Source organism: Archocentrus centrarchus, chromosome 13, assembly GCF_007364275.1.
Source record: "Archocentrus centrarchus isolate MPI-CPG fArcCen1 chromosome 13, fArcCen1, whole genome shotgun sequence".
Lineage (NCBI taxonomy): Eukaryota > Metazoa > Chordata > Actinopteri > Cichliformes > Cichlidae > Archocentrus > Archocentrus centrarchus.
The window spans coordinates 28,053,460-28,072,843 of record NC_044358.1 but is presented as its reverse complement, the minus strand read 5'-3'; the positions used below and the strand labels follow the sequence as shown (position 1 = coordinate 28,072,843).

Sequence of the window (19,384 nt, the reverse complement as noted above, 5' to 3'; positions counted from 1 at the left end):
GCTGAAAGTGGTTGCAGACAGCAGCGTGTAGCATACTCTCCGCTCATTGGTCAGTCAATGAAACCCTCGCTGATTGGTTTAGCGACAAAAGTTCAGTGACAAAAGTACATTTTTCAACTTTGTTGTGTCGCGTAGCCTGGTCGCGTGTGCACGTCTACGTGTACGAACTCGAAATTTCCATGCACAAATGTCGCCGGTCGCTTAGCTGGAGGAGAGCAAGCGATTGTCGCCTCATCGCACAAGCTGCAGAGTGTAGCGCAGGTCTCTGGCTGCATGACCGCAGATGCTCGTCTCTGCATGAGTGATCTGGAACGATCGTTTCGTTGTGTGCCTGTGCCTTGTGGGCACAGTGACAAAGAGTTGAATCTAACATCTAACATCTAGCATAGGAAATGAATGGAGAGCGAGCGACGTCGCTCCCCGTGTGTCGAGCCCTTAAGTGAAGGCAGACGAAACGATGCAATGTCACACACGCCTATCTGAAAGCATTTTTGACCACTGAATGCTGTTTTAGCTGTTTCATTATTCTCGTGTAATTTTGATCTACAAAAATAAATAAAATATGGATTAAAAAAAAAAGAAAGTTCCTGAATCTATGAACAATGAGGCTTTTATTCTGATCATAACTCACCGGAAGAGTGGGTATATCTGCCCTCAACAGCGCCTCTCTTTAACGCCCAACTCTTTCAAACCTTTTCGTTTGTTTGTTTGTTCGTTTTGTCTGCTTTGCTTTTGACAGCCAATCCGGTCAAATGGCGAACAGTGAGGACGTGCGGGAAAACGTGAAGGTACTGTAGTGCTGACTGTAGGCCACTGAGCCCACAGCTCAGCTTTCTGTTCATTGAGAATAGAATAGAATAGAATAGAATGCCTTTATTTGTTGTACAATGAGATTGGAGGGTCACTCTTATTCAGTGCCATGGTGTAGAAAGTCACACTTTCTAAAAATATAAACTAAAGTAGAATGTATAAAAAATAAAATAAATAGGTATAAAAATTAGTTTACGGAGATTTTTTTTTTCAAAGTTAGTTGCTCAGGCGAGATTAATTCGCAGCCGGTGGGAGTTTTTTTTTTTTTTTTTTTTTAAATAAGTTTCTTTGCTCGTTAAAGCCGAATAATTAAATAAATATTCATTAAATAAATGAGTAATCTACAAAAGAAAGTTTTGCAGTGTAAACTAGGTAGTAGTATGTCTTAATAAGAAATGCATAGGTCATTCTAGTAACTGAAAAAACAAAGAAGGGGAATTTATGGCCCGAAACGTCACTGGGTCAATATCACCAAAAAGTGCCTTTGGGACATCGTAATTCGTCGAAAAAGAATTTTCAATTTCCCAACTAATTTCATATCCAGTGTATCAAGTTGACCTTAAGCTGTTGTAAATTAATGTTGGTCAAGCTCCCACACTTTTTATGAATTTACTGCAAGCAGATAAAGGAAGAGCACATTGTAAAATATGTCCTCCCTGTCATGGACAAAGCCAAATGAAAATAAATACATTTTCAAACCAACGTGGTTATACAATGCACATTTTCAGATAGCTAGTTTGTCCCTTGCTCAATAATTATATTTATTTGGTAAAATAAGGCTTTTGAAAATATTGAAATAATTGCAAATTGCTTGTGTCTTCAAAGAATCTGTGATAGTTGTGTTTTCCTTTTTAAATAAAATCTCTAAAAACTGCGATCTGATCAGTTTTTCAACCAATATTATTTGGCAGTGATTAGTTTATTAAGAAAACCTGAAAAGCTTTTACTAACTTGTGACGATAACTTGATTATTTTCAAAAAACAGAAAAACTACAGGGTGGACAGTGCGATGACAGGGTGGAGAAAAATGTGTTAACTGCTGACATGAATAGATTTATTAAGAGCTTTCTCAACAAAGGTGAACATTACAAAACATAATTATGAACATTCATAAGCTTTTTGCATCACAATTAAGATATATAATAGGGTCTAAGGTGGCAAAAGGAAGTGTATGACAAATTACTTCTCTGGGAGTCACTTCCTAAGTTCTTCATTGTATCGTACACAAACTCTCTGCATTTTTTTCTCAAGTTGTGTGACTGTTTGCTTGTGTCTAGTTGCCATTTGACTAACATAATCTTGCAGAGGGCAGCGTGGTGGCACGGTGGTTAGCACTGCTGCCTCACAGTTAGAATGACATCTAGAAGGTCTGGGTTTGATTCCACTTTGGCCCGGGCGTCTCTCTCTCTCTGTGTGGAGTTTGCATGTTCTCCCCATGTCTGTTTGGGTTTCTTCCCACAGTCCAAAGACATGCACTTACTGGGGTTAGGTTAATTAGTCACTTTAAATTGCCCATAGGTGTGAATGTCTGTGTAGATTCTCAGTCAACCAGGTCATAGTAGTCTCTGGAGCTTGAAAAAAGGCAACTGGACTTCTTTTTGTTTCTTGAAGACATTTCACCTCTCATCCGAAAGGCTTCTTCAGTCCTCAACCAAATGGTGGAGAGACCCAGGTATTTAAACCCCTGTGGGCATAGTCCCTTGGAGGTGGTTATGACCCTCTATTGTTCATGTACTAAGGTGTGAAGGGAGGCGTGGGTCATTCAATCAGTGGTTACACAAACTACAGAGAATAAGGACAGAGGTACAAGAGGAAGAACATTGTCATCCCTTATGTGGCAGGCTTGTTAGAGAAACTCAGAAGAATTTTCTCCAAGCATGACATCCCAGTATACTTAAAACCAGGTCACACCCTAAGGCAAAAACTGGTTCATCCCAAGGACAAACCCCCCAAACACAAGATCAGCAATGTAGTGTATGCTGTTCAGTGCAGTGAAGAGTGCTCGGACCTCTACATTGGAGAAACCAAACAGCCTCTTCACAAACGAATGGCACAACATAGAAGAGCCACCTCAACAGGACAAGACTCAGCTGTACATCTGCATCTGAAGGAAAAAGGGCACTCTTTTGAGGATGCCAATGTTCACATTTTGGACAGGGAAGACAGATGGTTTGAAAGAGGAGTGAAAGAAGCCATCTATGTTCACTGTGAACAACCATCATTGAACAGAGGAGGTGGATTACGTCACCAACTTTCCCCCGCTTACAGTGCTGTCCTGAGCTCCCTTCCCAGACGTCTCAACCCCCATTCACACCTTTGTTCCAGTGACCTCAATAGGCCACATGAAACAATGGAGCGAAGTCCTAAATTGGTTTCAACTGAAACCACTGATTAAATATGACCCACGCCCCCTTCACACCTTAGCACATGAACAATAGAGGGTCATAACCACCTCCAAGGGACTACGCCCACAGGGGTTTAATACCTGGGTCTCTCCACCATTTGGTTGAGAACTGAAGAAGCCTTTCAGATGAGAGGTGAAACATCTTCAAGAAACAAAAAGAAGTCCAGTCGCCTTTTTTCAAGCTCCAGAGACCATAGGTGTGAATGGTTGTCTGTCTCTCTGTGTTAGCCCTGCGACAGGCTGGCGACCTGTACAGTGTGTACCCTGCCTCTCGCCCTATGTCAGCTGGGATAGGCTCCAGCCCCCCACCCCGTGACCCTTAACAGGATAAGCGGAAGAGAATGCCCCCTTCTCTGTCTTACTGAGCTCAGGGATACCCCTCTTCTTTCCATTGTTTCTGTCTTTATGCCATCTCTTCCTCTGTCTGGGGCAGCATCTTGGTGTTCCCAATATTGCCTTGCTGTCTCTGCTCCACCAGGACTCATTGCTCTAAAAATACAATACAAAACTCACCAATGATTGACCCTTTTTAGCAGTATGAGCCTTATGTGAGGAAAAAAAAAGTTCAAAGAACTCTTAAAGGGTTAAATGATCACCATCTCATCAAAATATGTAAAAAAATCAAAGAAAATCCCAACTATACAATACAAACTCCACCCTGTCATGCAGGGTTTGGCGACAGGGTGGACAATGACAGGGTGGACATTTTTGGATTAATTTAATATCTAAGAAGCACATGGTGGCCCATCAGCTACCAAAGTTATTGGTTATTGAAGGAGACCACATGATGTTTTCAAAATATATTTAAACTTTCTGAAAACCTTTTCTATTAATCAGCTTTTCCTCTGACAGGGTAGACATGTTAAGGTTGACCACACCTAACTACCAACATAATGACATGAAAATTAGGAAATATAAGTGTAGCTGCTCACTGTAGCTGTCGCAGCTGTTTCAACCTCCATTGAATAAAGACAGATTCAGGGTGTTGATGTTACTGATTTCATTAGTTGGTTTCTTAAAGGGGCAATTACTCCATGACGACAGGGTGGACAGTAGTTTTAGGGACGTGCACAAAATGTTAAATAAAATAATAAAAATGGAGACAAAAAAAATCAAAATGGTTTGTTTTACCCAAGAATTTAGTAAGAGTAATAAGAAAATTTAAAAAGTATTTTCATTCTGTGCCATTTAATACCTTATTACACTGCTTGAAAGGAGCAGACCAGCGTGTGGGACATCACAAAAACAGATACATCCAACCAAAGAAAATGGTATAAAATTAGTGAAATTCATTTTAAGAAACTTATTCTTGTACTGATGTGTGTGTCAGTGTATCCACATTTATATTAATACCTACAATTTTCATTATTTTGAAACATGTTAACAATAATTTATTGATTCTGATGAGGACACCAAAAGGTACTTTATACTGATATTGACCCCCTCATTGTTAAGGTTTGTCTCGAATTAAACATTATTCAGGAGCTTTTTCTCTCTTTCTTCATTATAGTAACCGAGAAAACAAACAAACTAAACCTTCGCATATGGGTGAGGTAGTGAGGATGTGATTTTTTTTTTTTTTTTTCCAAGCTGTCTAATATTTGGCTTTGCAGAAATACTATGGGAAGCAACTAGGGTCCTCAGGTGATCTGCAAACAGGCGCCGCCTCCTGCGGATCCTCCTGCAGACCTGTTCCAAGAAGTGTCACAGATGCTCTGAGTCAGGTTCACCCCGAGGTGACCAAAAGGTGAAATGCATGTCTCGCTTTGGAATAATAAGCATTAAATGAAAGGTGTTATTTTTTTCTTGCATGCTTCACTCACAGCATGTGTGTTTATATTTGCGATATTAGTAAAGAATCACTTGTAAAGTGACTTGATAAGAAAAATTCCCAGTCTGACATTTCTAATTTCCCTGAAAAAAAAAATGCAGGGTCATGATGCACTTCTTAATATAAAAACTTGATACTGTTCTTATTTTGCTCATAAAAATATATATATGCGATGCGGTCGGGGGCATTTTCAAGCCTTTTCTGAGCAGTGTTTTCAATAGCTGCTAGTATGACTTATTGATAGAGAATACCCAAAGTTCAACATCAAATTATGACAGCTGGAATTTCCTTGAAAATCTGACATTATGACCTGCAGTTTCAAAGATAGGGTGCTGAAAAATGTGGAGACCATAGAATAAGTTCTCTAGATATAGCTATTTGAAAATGGCTCCACAGAAAACGCTGCTCAGAAAAGGCTTGGAAATGCCCATAACTTCATCAGAAAACTCTTTTCATGAGCAAACTAATAACAGTAGGGAGATAACATTTTGTAGTTTGCCTATTAAAAATTGTATTATAACCCTGTTGGTTTTTTTGTTTGTTTGTTTGTTTTTTTTCTTCAGGGAAATCAGAGATGGTCAGCCTGGAAGTATTTAGTCAGTTGAAATGGAATGACCCACTTGCCAGTCAGATTATTCATATTCTCACTTATGGGATCATTCTGTACAGTCTGATTAGAGACTACAGGATTCTTATACACTAAGCAGAAAAACACGAGTTAAATGCTATAGGCTCTCCTGTAATAAGCACTGTTATTAACAAAACCTTTCTTCAGGTTCTTTGGTTGTGGGCTTCCATTTCCAGCAAAGCTCGAAGGCTGCAGAGTTCTGGACCTCGGCAGCGGCTCCGGCAGAGACTGTTATGCCTTCAGTAAACTTGTTGGACCGAACGGACATGTGACTGGGATCGATATGACAGAGGACCTGGTAATTACAGACATCTGTACAGATGGCATTTTGATGTCTGCCCCTTTCTAATTATCTCATATTGCTTTAGATCACAGCAGCTTGTCAATATGTTCAGTATCATCAAGAGAAGTTTGGCTATAAGGAGCCAAACGTCACGTTTGTCCAGGGCTACATGGAGAACCTCGAAGAAGCTGGCATTCAGAGTGACTCAATGGATGTTGTGATGTAGGTTTAAACTGTAGTTGCACAAACTGTCAACTTTAAAAAAAAAAAAAGCTTTCTTTTACTTTTTTTTTTCCTTTCTCTGTAATCTATTCAGATCCAACTGTGTGATCTGTTTGTGTGCTGATAAAAGAGCAGTACTGCAGCAAGCCTACAGTGTCTTAAAGGTTAGCTTGAAGACTTAAATTTAACAAACTTAACACAAAAAAGTGTTAAATGCTGACAAAAAAAGAAATATAGGAATCTAATAGTCATGGTTCTGTTCACCCACTTATTTCATACAGGAGGGAGGTGAGCTTTACTTCAGTGACATGTTTGCCAGCAAGGTCATCCCCGACCACATGAAGCAAGATGCAGTCCTGTGGGGTAAAACAAATGCTGCTTCTAAATCCAGTCAATTAAAAGCCAACCATCTCTGCTCCTCCTAATAACTTTTAAACCCTTGTCTTTTGTGACCTAGGTGAGGGAATGGGTGGCTCTCTGTTTTGGCCCGATCTCATCTCGTTGGCCCACAGCGTGGGTTTCAGCTCTCCACACCTCGTCTCAGCAAGCCACATTGTGGTCTACAACAGTGATCTCAAAGCAAAAGCAGGTAACAAGTGGCAACTTTTTAAACAGCATTCATCTTGATTTCACAACTGAGTGAGCTCTTCCTTTTTCAGGCGACATCAGCTATGTTTCAGGCACTTACAGGCTCTTCAAGCTGCCCAAAAGTCCAGTGACATCGAATGCTATTGTGGCCTATAAAGGAACAGTGGCAGATTTCCCAGATCAGCTGGACTTTGATTCCTCCCATTGTTTCCAGGTATAAAAGGCACCCTTGCTTTTATCAGCATGTGCACAGAGACATTTATTAACCTGCTTCTAATTCTAATAACAAAGGGAACAAATCAGTAAGGTATGATAGTTTTTAATTTCAGAGAAAGGCATGCATATCATAGGAAATTGTTTTTATCTTATACAGAAAGATGTGGCAGTGCAGGTAAATGGAGAGATGGCAGCAGTCCTCCAAAGTTCCCGTTTCTCCTCAGACTTTAAAATCCAGATGTTGGATAAACAGGAGTCCAACTCTGAGACAACGCCAGAGGTAACCAATAGAGTTTACTGTGGCTAAAATGCTTTTAATCTCAGTTACTGCGCTGTAAGTTACATTAACAATGTTTTATCTTGTTAGCTGTGCCACCTCAACCCATTTCTGCTGGCTGACAAACTGGATCCTAAATGAAGAGGGGGGTCTGCATCTATGAGAAACTGATTTGAAAATTTAACATAAAATGTCAAAGTTATTTTAGAGATCAAGTTTTTGATTTGTAGATTTAAATAACAAAAAAGCCATAATTTTTTTACTTGTTAGACCTTGTGAACCTCTAGAGATGTGGACTTTCAGATACTCTGACATGATCATGGCCAATGCCGTGTCTCTGTATTTTATGTTCAGACATTTAAAATATAATTTTTTACAAAATACAGGTAAATAAAATTTTCTCTGGAACAAAATTTGATACCTCAAATTTTGAGCTTATTTGATTGTGAAACGCCAAACAGAAAAGTCTAACACATGTTTAATACCTTTATTACCACAAAGGAGCTGGATTATTTTAACTAAAAGATGTTTAAAGATTCAAAACAGTTTATTCCCCATTTTAAATGTCAGAACCAGACACTGAAGACAACATTAAATACAGAATTGTGCAGTATATCAAAGATTAAATAAGCCACAAATCTGTTATATAAGGTATTAAGGCATTACATTGTGCATGAAGCAGAAGTGTAAAAAAAACATGTTTTTTTTAACTTCTTGCATTACAGAGTTTATGGAGTCTTAACATTTCCAGCTCATAAAAGCATTTAAGCAATCAGTGGTCACATTGTTAGGCACACCTGTTCAACTGCTCACTAAATCAAATATTCAGTTTCAGTACTTCCACAGTCACCAGATCTCAATTTGATTGAGCACCTTTGGGATGTGGTGGACCAGGAGATTTAGATCATGGATCTGCAGCTGACAAATCTGCAGCAACTGTGTGATGCTTTCATGTTAATATGGGTCAAAATCTCTGAGGAATGTTTCCAGCCATTTGTTAAATCTGTGCCATGAAGAATTAGGGCATTTCTGAAGGCAAAAGGAGGTCAATCAGGTACAAGCAAGGTGTACCTAATAATAAAGTGTCCACTGAGTGTATGTTTAATGTTCCATAGCTAACCTTAACTCCATACTATACCCACTTAGGGCATCACACTTTTAGTACAGCAGCAGGAAAACATTTAATAAAAAAAAAAAAAAAACTCAGATATGCTCATTACAGAGAGATCAGTGTTCAGAAAAAGCTAATTCAATAAAGCTTTATTGAATTGCTACTATAGTAACAGTGCTTTCGAATAAAGAGAGATAAGAGAGGCTGATTGGTTTCCAGGCAGCCTGAGGCAGGAAGTGGAGCAAACTGGCATCATGTCACAAAGGAGAGAAAAACAAGGCAAGAGGTGACACTCGCTGAGAGGTGTTAATCCTGGTTACATCTGGAGCCAGCTCAGGTCTTCAGCTCTGAACAGAAAAGGAGAGGAGAAAACCAACATTAATGAACAGTATCCAGGTTATGACTTAGTGATGTGGGTTATGATTTTTAGAACATGAACCAACTGCAACAGTTTTCAATCTGTCTATTTTTTTTTTTGGTAGTATACAGTAATATTTAAAGCTGCTATAAAACAATATTCGTTACCAATTTGGATTGCAGGTTGCTTCAGCATAAAAACTCCAATAATACACTACGCACTTCCTGCAAACATAATGAAGCATTTAGCAGCTCGAGAACCAGATGTTCCTCTGAGAATTTAGTGAAAAGCAAAACAGAACTACAACAGGACTTCACCATGACGCATGTTAAATGAAAGATAATAGAGGCTGTAACTTCCAGGTCTGAAAAGGGACAGTGTTTTCAAGCTGCATACATTCTAATGACCAGCAGGGGGCAGTGCATGTCGTTCCAAAAAGAGATCATACACAAGTCTATTCTCACTTGATTTATGATCTGATGACTTTATGGGGTTAAATCACTAGTATTAGGTCATGCCTATTATGGCATGCAGTTTATTTTACTCTAAACGGGACAAAATTGTCCCATTTATTGACAGCTAGAAGGGAACTCAGCAGAGCACATACCTCGCACACCCCAGATTTTCTGGGACAGACAGATAAAAGCTACTGAAAACATAACCTATTGGTGGTAATGTTGCTTTTATTATCTAGGTAATAAAGAAGGATACACTTTAAGTAACTAGTGTGGCTATTTTATAAGCATGCAGTGTTTGTGGTTTCTCAGATCTGCTTCTCTCTTGTGCTGTTTCAGTTAAAAAATAAATAAATGGGGTTTCACACCTGCACTGTTTAGCCTGTTTAAATTGTCTCTTGTTCATTGGTGTAGCTGGTTTGTGCGGATTTTAACAAGGTAATCAATGCGTGGATCAAGACAACCACACCGAGACCCTGTGGAGTAGATTGTCTCAGTCTGGTTCCAAATTAAGTCCAAAGGGGTTAATTTATGATGAGAATAAGATCCAACATCAGTTCTCCCAAATACAAGGTGTACACTGCAAGTTTCCTTCCTATATCCATGTATGCAACAGACATCCAGAGCACAGTTTTGGCTGAAATATTGCCCAGATAAATATATGTTAGGACTAAATTATCCATTTTATGCACTACTCCAGAACTCAACACCCCCTTCCTGTATTTACTTGTGTTATCTCAACCCAGACACATCTGTCCAATAAGTGGACAGAACGCTCTCACGTGGTTTGTAGCGAAGCGTTTTGGTTTGTTGAGTTTTCTCTGTGTGAAAAGGAACCAAACCACAGAAAAAAAGCTACAGTACAAGTTTACCAACTCACCCACTGTCTGTGCTTTTTCTGTTCCATTTTTTTTTTTGTTCCCAGTGACTTATGCTGTTGCTGTCATGGCACACTTAAAAAGCCAATCAGCATTAATAAAGCATAAAAAATATTAATACAGGTTAGTTAATCATGGATATGTGTTCTCTATCAAACCATCAGTAATAAACAATAAGATGACCTAACCAATATATTTTATATAGTCCAATTTGTATAAATGCAGGATATCACTCACTGAGCCTGTGCTTTTGTTAAGATTTGGCCATTAGCCATCAGTTCTGCAATATGAGAAACAGCAGGATCGAACATCAGGCTGGCTGCAGCTACCACCACATCATCCCTGTAAAAAAAAAAGGGCAATGACAGAAATTTTACACACCTAGCAGGAGTTTATGTTCAGGTGCATCAGGGCTTACTCTGCACTCACTTTATATAGAAAGCCAGAAATTTCCTCTCTTCTACTTTGCCTTTGAATATAATTTCTGTGTAGCCTTCCCCATAGCCTAGAAAGAGGAAATGAAAGGAGGAACATGGATTTAATGCAGCCTGGGCTAAAAATATTTAGAATTTAACCGTGACATTTATCAGTGGATACGCCACCAGTGTATCGGAAACTCTTCCCAAGCAAAACAGTCCAGAAGAAAGGAACAGACTCTATTTTTGTCGATTTCTTCAGCATGTTTAGTGCTGCCACTTTTCCTGGTACAAAAGACAGTGACAATGTTTAACTAGGTGTTAAATCGTCTTCACCCATAATGTGTTCTTGACCGACTGAAAAAGCATATTCTTCAGCCTCTTACCGTGAGCCTGTGACATTTGCCAGTGAGCAATGTTGACCATCTGATCGCCTCGAATGGTCAGAGGGAAGGAGGTAACATCTCCAGCAGCAAAAACATCTGGTATGTTGGTCCTCATGAACTGTTTGAATAGACGAAAAAGGCTACAGAAAGAATCTCAACAGGCATCGCTTGATTGTTAACTTTGACAATGACAATCCTACCTCCCCGAGAGTGTTGCTAACTTGGTGAGATGCTGTGAATCCGTTGTAATTAACCAAGAATATAATACTATGATCGCCCACTTTAGTTGTCTTCTATGGCCCTTCAGGCCTTTTGGTGTTGCTGAGATTGTCGGAGCATTTATTCTTTTTAAAAATGAACCTGACTGGCCATTCATGAAGTTTTTGCTACCTCTCTGAGGGTTAGCAGTCAGAACATAGTTAATGAATTCAGATAATGTAAAAATTGTGCACGGATGATGGCTGCTCTCCACATAGGGGAAGGAGGTCCTGATATTGAAGATGGCTTACAGGAAAACTTAAAGGAACTTAGACACCTCTCCTTCCTCTATTGTGGTCCTCTAAGTAATTATGTTTGACCACAAATATATAAATTCTATATAAAAAAAAAAAATAAGCAGTTTAAATCTACTGTATCCACCATCTCAGCTGCAAAGCCATGTTTTGTGCTTCATCAGCCATATCAATGTCAGAGTTTATCCATGCCCTCTATTGACTGTTTTACCTTGTCAACAATCACAGCTTTCCTTGAATCCACTTCCACCCCGCTTCCTGCCAATAAGTCTGAATTGGGGATTACACCTGAAAAGCATATTTGACTATGATATTAGTGGAACAGTACAGGAAATTTCTGATTGACTTAAAACAATCATCACTCAACACAGTGTTGGCAAACAAACAGCAACTGCCCACATATACAAATGACCACACACTCAAACACTCCCAAACTTGATTTGCATTTCAGTTTGTGTACATTAAAAACACCCTGAAGTACAATAGTAACTACCAATTCCAGCAATCACAACATCAGCTTCCAGGACTGCACCACTTTTCAACACCACCTCCTTCACCTGAAAAAGAAAAAAAAAAAAAATCAGTTTTATTAGATTTCAGTGACAATGGGTTTATTTTACCGGAGATATTATGACAGATATTATGACTAATTATGGCTGCATTTTATCTGGCAGCTATGGCTTCAGGGTTGAAGTTTGTTCATTGCCACTAATGCCATGAGTAACATCTGTTCCTATTCTACAATCATTAACCAAAACATCTGCCATCAAATTTAATGAAAAGCAGAGATACCTTCCCATTCTCTCCTCTGATCTCCGCGACTTGATCGCTCATGTGGAACTTCACATTTTTTTCTTCCAACATCTGAAAATGAAACACTGTTTTATTTACTTTGTCTAAAAATCACAACGCACATCAGTGAAAACTGTCATCATAGTGGCTCACTTGCATACTCAGCTGGCCGATCTCTGGTCCCAGAGCGCGCTCATACGGGTATCGAGTAGTGCCAACTACAGCCACACTGGCAGCTTTGTCTGAAAAGTAGGATGCCACCTCCATACCTAATATGCAAATGAAAAACCTATCAGTGATGTGCACATTTAGTCTGGTCTAACTGTCAAATATCTGAATGAAGAGCATCACATCAACCTGATGGGGAAAAAGGTTAAATGCGTCTTATTCTCCAACATGAAGAAAAAGCGTATTTGATAACCTATGAAGGATGCTCCGGTAACAACTACTTTCTGGCCGAGACAGGAGCCGTGAAGTTCTTTGGCATCTTTGTAAGTCTCCAGTAACTTTACTCCTTTCAGGTCTGAACCAGGACAGGTGAGTGGCCGTGCTCTGTGAACAAAGAAATAGGACCACTATGTCAGGTACGGTAAATCCTTACATTAACAAAAACTATAAGCTGGCTTTTGCTCAGTAGAGACAGTCTCACCTGCAACCTGTTGAAATGAGGAGCTGGTCGTAACGCTGCAGAGTGCCGTCACTCATCTTCACTTCCTTGTTGGCAGGGTTTACCGACACCACCTGCAAAACAACGCACACTTAAGCCTTGCAGATTTTACCGTTCCCCCAGTAAGGATCGGTTTGTGTACATCAAAAATACATTCTCACCTCCTTCTGCGTCCAAACCTCTATCCCGTATTGTTGATAGAAGTCATCTGAACGGAGAAGGATGCTGATGCTGTCCACATTCAAAGCCTGAAAGAAGGAATGCCACTCACTGAAAACACTGAGAGAAAAACACTCATTCAAAAGGCAGGAAAACCATCAGCTGGATACAAATACATGTCGCACCTACCTTTCTATCCTGGTTCTTACCTTACTCAGCTTGGGTTTGTCAAATGGAGGCAGGGAGTCCTTGGTTATGATGACGATGCGACCCTGGTAGCAGTTTTGCCGAAGTATCTCAGCGCAGACCAGAGAGGCAGGTCCTGAAGTCACAGTATCTATGTTCAGGGGTGTGATTTTTCATACCTCATCTTTGCCTGAATACTTTAAACTCTGTACAAAAAGTTGCAAAGCCTTAAACCTGCTGTCGTTTAAAACAGACAGATGAAGCCATCTCATATTTACTACAAAGTTCTCACCCCCCCCTATTAGCAGAATGGTATGTTTGATGTCTGGTGCCACACTGCACATCTCTTTCACCCGTTTGGTCTCCTTCAGAAACTGTGACAAACACACATCATATTTAATATACAAAATAAAAGTGCACTTTGGTTCATTTTAATTGTCTTTTTATTTGATGTTTCTTACTTTTTTGCTGATGGAAACATACACGTTGCCATCTTCAACCTTGGTCTGTTAAATGAAACCAGATTTAGGTGAACACAATAATGTTTTCGGCGCCCTTTTTAAAAAGAAAAAAGGAAATGTTTTTAAGAGCCAGAAACTATAATAACAGAACTAAACATGTACAGGTTTAGGAAGAAAAGCCCTTTTAATACCTTATTCTTGCAGTTTTTTTTGATCAAATACTCCCTGTGAGTAGCTTTGAAGCATAAATGCAGTTTATGAGAGCGAGCCTACCTCCTGAGGAGGTCTAAATGTTATCCATAAGTTCTAATATGCACTGCTACAAAGGTCTGAGCCCTTAATCAATCCAGCTAATCTAACTTTAGTGTTCATAAATTTACATTAAACTAAACCAGAATGTCAATGGTGCAATAGTTTTGGCCAACAACACCAGAGAAGGGAGGTCAAGTCCAATCTTTAACTCAGGTCTGTGTAAATGTGTGCAGAAATCATCAACAAAAGCAAAAATTTCCAGCAAGGGGCAGGCAAAAAGCAAAATCCAAAAACACCCCCAAACCTGAGTAATAAAGAACACAAGCCCACCAGCAAAACCCCTCTATCTGGTAAAGGGGGAGTGCTAGGCAGGAGGTATGTATATGCACTGAGGAGACAACCTGAATACAGGTGTGGCACAAAGCAGAAACCTAACATCATGACAAAGAAAATGATCCTGGATTCACTTGTGTTAAAGGGGTGATTTCTATTAAGTGTTGTTTCACCTTATAACAGGGTAGACTGTCCAGTCCTGGATAATCCTCAATATCTCCAGTTCTGACATTGAAGCAAGCACCGTGAAAAGGGCATCTCACTCTGGTACCAACCACTACCCCTGGATTAACAGAGGACATGCAATAATAATGAGCTAATCTGATGGAAATATATGATATGTGTATGAAAAGTGAGAGATAAATAACCTGGAAGTAACTGAAGGCTTTACCTTTAATCAGAGGTGCACTGTAATGAGAGCACTTGGATCCAACAGCGCTGTATTGACCCTGGGTGCGAACTAACAGCACTTTCTGTTCCCCCACAGTTACTTCTTTCATTCTTTATGAACACAAAAGGGACAAAAGAAGAAATCAGTACAGAAACCACAGAAGTCACAAAGCTTTAAACAGTAGTAGTAGTAGTAGTCTGTCCTTCCTCCTGTACTTTTTTTTTTTTTACTAATTTCCTACTTTATTTTGATATTGTTTCAATGTGCCTTTTTTTCTTTTTAAACTTTCTGCCTTTGTGCTCTTCCCCAATGGCTTTTAAATATCATATATGTCTGTTTCCCTTGCCAAGTTCTGGACCACATCATTACCATGCCAGTATGCTGGGTAAACCTGCACATCATTTAGGAATAGCAGGAAAAGTTTGGCTTCAGGACTTTTTGCCAGAGAGCTTTCTTTTCCATTTAAACTATTTCGGTTTTCAGCTGCAGTTTGGCCAAGCTATTTGGTTTGCTTTAGGAAAAGATCAATATATTCTTTCAACAACCTTCATCACAACTTAGAGAGACTGTCTGACAGACCTGATTCTCCCAGTATCTATCAATCAAGCATTCTTGTGTAAAAATGAATATTGTTGGCTGGCCTGTTGTTGTGTAATCCTTTTGCATGTTGTTGGATTTTTTTTTTCCACCTAAAACCTCTGAAGACTTTTCCCTGTCTTAAGCATTTATCTTTTGCTCTTCTGTCTTTGACTGTTTGCTGTGCTGACTGACAAATGTATAAGACCATTGATTCTCTGATCTCTCTATAGTGAATTTGCATTTGAATTGTTCCAAAAAGATGTTCTGATTTGCACTGTGACTTACTGCCCATCTTTGAGATCAGCCTCCTGACACACCAGTTCTGTCACCTCCTCCTGGTCCTCGGTTTGACCGGTTTCCTGGCACTGATTCATTCCTGCTCTATGTTAGCCACCTTAAGCAAACATGTTTCGTGTTAGAATGACTAGGCAGATTTATGCATAATCCATGTGTAGGGCAAAGTTGGTTGTAGGGCAGCTTTGTAGAAAACAAACATGCGGGTACTAAAATGTTTCATTGGGTTTATCAGAGCAACATGTAGCCTATTTTGCTTTTTAATTCTTTATGTTAGCCACATGACCAGAATAACTATAGATAAAAATTTAAAGATGGAAATGATTTGATGGATTTAGTGCCTGTGGAACTTGATTGTTGTAATTATGCTTCCTAGTTCCTAAATTCTTTGCACTGACCTGTAGCCTATTGGATGTCAATCACATTTTGACATTGTGGGCCACATAAGCACACTTTGATCTTAAGTGAGCCAGACCAGTGAAACATCCCTTTCTGTCAGAGTAAAGACTTTATCTGTTTATTCGATCCATGAATATAAAAAAAAAAAAAAAAAAAAAAAAAAAGAAGTGCAAGCTAAACAGTACATCTGTTTTCCTATCTACATGATAAAGAAATCTGCCAGCATGACTCTGAGTTTAGATTGAAATTAATGTGTAAAATTACAGAAAAAGATCTGATAGCTCATTGCTGTCTTGTAATTACAAAGCAAAGTTTTTCTAATTCAAAGAAAATATCCCCCTTTTTTTTTTTTTTTTTTAAATGTGGAAACAATTAAAAAACACATTTGCTTTTCCAAGATGAGTTCTATAAATTCTCTTTAGGCTCCTCTTGTTAGTTTTTTCTTTAATCATTCATTTCAATTATTTACACAAGTGCATGTGTAATATGATATTGCCAGGGCTGACAGACGGGGGAAAAAGAACAAGAAAGAACAAAGGAAATGAAGGAGAAAATAAGAGAAAAGCAATACAATGGTTCACAAACTACTGCAGCTGTTAAAAAAATACATACATACATACAAAAACACCTGAAAAAGAAAAAAAATACACAATCTTGTTGAGTTGTTGTGTAATGTGTGTGCTTTTTTCACCTATATCAAACATGTCTCATGAATAATAAAGATATTCAGAGCCAGAAAGAACATTTCTATAGACGCTGCTATCAGTTTTTAAGTGGCTTTTATATATGCTTTATTTAACCCATCCATCCATTCATCCATCCATTCACTTCCGCTGATCCTGTTCAGGGTCGCGGGGGCTTTATTTAACCAGGTTAAAAAAAAAAAAAAAAAAAAAAAAATTAAGATTAAAAAAAATTTTAAAAAAAATCTTTTTTTAAGAGCAATATGTTCAAAAGGACAGCAGAAATTGCAACAAATATAACAACTCTATATAGAAAATTTAAGTGGCTAAAAGGATTAGATTGGATATAAATAGTATAGAGTAGGTACAATAAATAAACCCCTTTGTGTATCCTGTTGACTACAGCCTATTTGCCAATATAAACAAGGATATTAGACATAAAAAATAAAAAATAAACCAAAAAAACAAACAAACAAACATATACACACATACATAAACATACAGACTGGAGTCTGTACGTTTGTATGTATGGAGTCTTTGCCGTTTGATTCTGGCCCCCGGGCCTTATGTTTGACACCCCTGCTAAAGACTGTCATTTACATCTAGCTTAAAACGATATCGAAATCTCTGCGTCCAGAAACTATAAAATATTTTACACGTGTATATTAAATACATTTGATGAATTTAAACAAAGAAACACGGCACTCTGTGAGGCTGCACTCACCTGTTTTCTTGCACCGGACGGAAGGGGAGGAGAGAAACTCGCTTCACGCTCGTCCTCAGCGGAGCTGTTTTGCAACAGATTGCCAGGCGAGCACCCCGCGTGACAGCCACCCGGTCCCGCGAGCTCCTCCCTCTGCCAACCGTAACCAAGGAGGAACAATTCAGGACAGTATGTATATACAGCCCGTGGGAGGCGCAGACTATTCAGTTATGCTATGAACAACGAGATTAGCGATGATTAACGAAGCACCTGACTAACAAAAGGTAGATTAGTATAGGAGAAAAGGGGGCAGGAGGATAACCGGGATGTCTGTGGGATAGCGCATTTATTAACGAGCAGTCTGTAGGATACTTTGTGTGGTTTTCAGGCTCATATGCAGCCTGAAAACTGGTGGTCCTTCGGATCAATAAAGTATCGATCTATTAGTTACAAAACAATTTTCTATTTAGTAACTGTTTTGCAAAGTGTGAAAAAACATTAAGTAAATTAATTCTACTCCAGTCCTGTCCCAGCAGTCATAGGGTGAGAGGTGGGGTACACTGAGTACCTAAACTTACAATCAGTTTAGAATCACCAGTTAACCTAAACTACTGCATGTCTTTGGACTGTTGGAGGAAGTCAAAGTATCCAGAAAGAACATGCAAACTCCACACAGGTCTGAGGTGACTTTAAGAAGCAATGGGAGATATTCCTTTTTCTCTTCATTCGGGCTCTACACAAAATAAGACAGCCTGGTATTTAGACTCCATGACTGTTTGGCAGAGACAACACTATTTTAACTATTATTTAAACTATAGTTTTTAGTTTTCTGTAGCTAACTAAAATAATACTAAATTAAAAACAGATTAATTAAATTAATTAATATAACTAGTTAGGTTATAATTCAAAGCTTTCATATGACATAGCCTACTTACATTTCAGTCATAAAACTTAACAACAATGGTTTTTCACATATACTTACCACACACATTTCAAGCAAGAGCTGGGAGATACAGCTTTGCTAAATGAATAAAATATTACAGGGCAGCATGTACACTAAAACATATGTTAAAAGAATCTGTCTAAAACACGATCTATCAGCGCTAGCATGGCTAATTTAAATAATAAACGAGGCACTACGGAGCGGTCTACAACCGTTTTTTTTTTTCTTTTTAGAAATGTATGACAAGTGCCACCTCTCATTAGGAAGGTAATACAGCGGTAAAATGTTGTAAATACCTGCAAAACTCCTCAACGGTGTACTCTAAAGCCGCGGGTGTGTTTTGGATCAAGCAGGAACCACATGTCAGCTTAACCAATGAACAGCGTCAGTGAGCAGCACGTAGGCTGCATTTTATTTACTATTTATTGTATTATTTTATTGTTGTAAATTTAGTATGTTTTGGAAACAGGTCTCTCTTGCAAATGAGACATAGTCTCAATGGGATTACCTATAAATAAAGGTTAAATAAATAAAAAATAAAAAAAAAAACTGCAGCTGCAACATTAACCTAATGCACACGATTATGACCAATGACATCATTTATATGATTCTGAATAATAAGCATTTGTTTCAAGTACTTTAGCTGACCTTTATAGACCCATTTGCAGCCTACGTCATCAAAGGATGCGCGCATTTTGGCAACAGAAGTGAACTGCTACTCCATTCCAATCAATAAGAACAAGGAGACTGCGCAGCGTTTAAACGTGATTTAAAAGTGATATCAGCATCAAAATGTCTGCTGTTGCGTGTTTGGCTGTCAGAATTTCTACTCTACCAACAGTGGACTGAAGTTGTACTGAATCCCACAGGATCACGGCTGTTTAAGAGAAAACTGAGGCGTCTGTGGTTGCAAGCCATTAAATGTATTGATAAAAATTGAACTGAGGACACGATCAGAAATGCTCACGTTTGAAGCGCCCATTTTATATCAGGTAAAGTTATTTATCTTACGGTGTTTATACCGGGTTGTCAGGTATCTAAAGTAAACATCATTAGCTGGTAGGCTACTTGGCTTTTAAACTGTAGTGTAGCTGGCTATTTACAAGTGAGGCATCACTGACTCAGAGTCCTGATTTTTAAATTAATATTCAATGGCACTATAGATTA

General features: G+C 38.7%; 3 protein-coding genes across 4 annotated transcripts in view; 1 reads left to right on the top strand and 2 right to left on the bottom strand.

Annotated features, from left to right (window-relative positions):
* Nucleotides 1–19,384, bottom strand: part of LOC115789953 (RILP-like protein 1) — a 110,023-nt gene that overhangs the window by 24,760 nt on the left and 65,879 nt on the right. The window lies entirely within an intron of this gene.
* LOC115789954 (arsenite methyltransferase-like) lies at nt 644–7,493 on the top strand. 2 transcript variants are annotated; one of them, XM_030743556.1, is made up of 10 exons: nt 644–788; nt 4,828–4,961; nt 5,821–5,971; nt 6,120–6,178; nt 6,273–6,342; nt 6,460–6,541; nt 6,636–6,767; nt 6,838–6,980; nt 7,140–7,262; nt 7,350–7,493. In XM_030743556.1, the coding sequence occupies exons 1-10, from the start codon at nt 753–755 to the stop codon at nt 7,398–7,400; spliced, it is 981 nt and encodes a 326-aa protein (XP_030599416.1). In that variant the 5' UTR covers nt 644–752; the 3' UTR covers nt 7,401–7,493. The 2 variants fall into 2 exon arrangements, with proteins under 2 accessions (XP_030599416.1, XP_030599415.1); XM_030743555.1 differs by having other exon boundaries at nt 6,042–6,178.
* LOC115789950 (apoptosis-inducing factor 3-like) lies at nt 7,914–17,446 on the bottom strand. The gene is made up of 19 exons (XM_030743550.1): nt 17,296–17,446; nt 15,481–15,589; nt 14,617–14,726; nt 14,399–14,508; nt 13,641–13,685; nt 13,472–13,553; nt 13,203–13,315; nt 12,996–13,082; nt 12,817–12,908; nt 12,589–12,719; nt 12,321–12,436; nt 12,168–12,239; nt 11,869–11,932; nt 11,587–11,663; nt 10,864–10,981; nt 10,664–10,762; nt 10,491–10,566; nt 10,299–10,403; nt 7,914–8,717 (listed from the first exon to the last, which is right to left on the bottom strand). The coding sequence occupies exons 2-19, from the start codon at nt 15,567–15,569 to the stop codon at nt 8,687–8,689; spliced, it is 1,617 nt and encodes a 538-aa protein (XP_030599410.1). The 5' UTR covers nt 15,570–15,589; nt 17,296–17,446; the 3' UTR covers nt 7,914–8,686.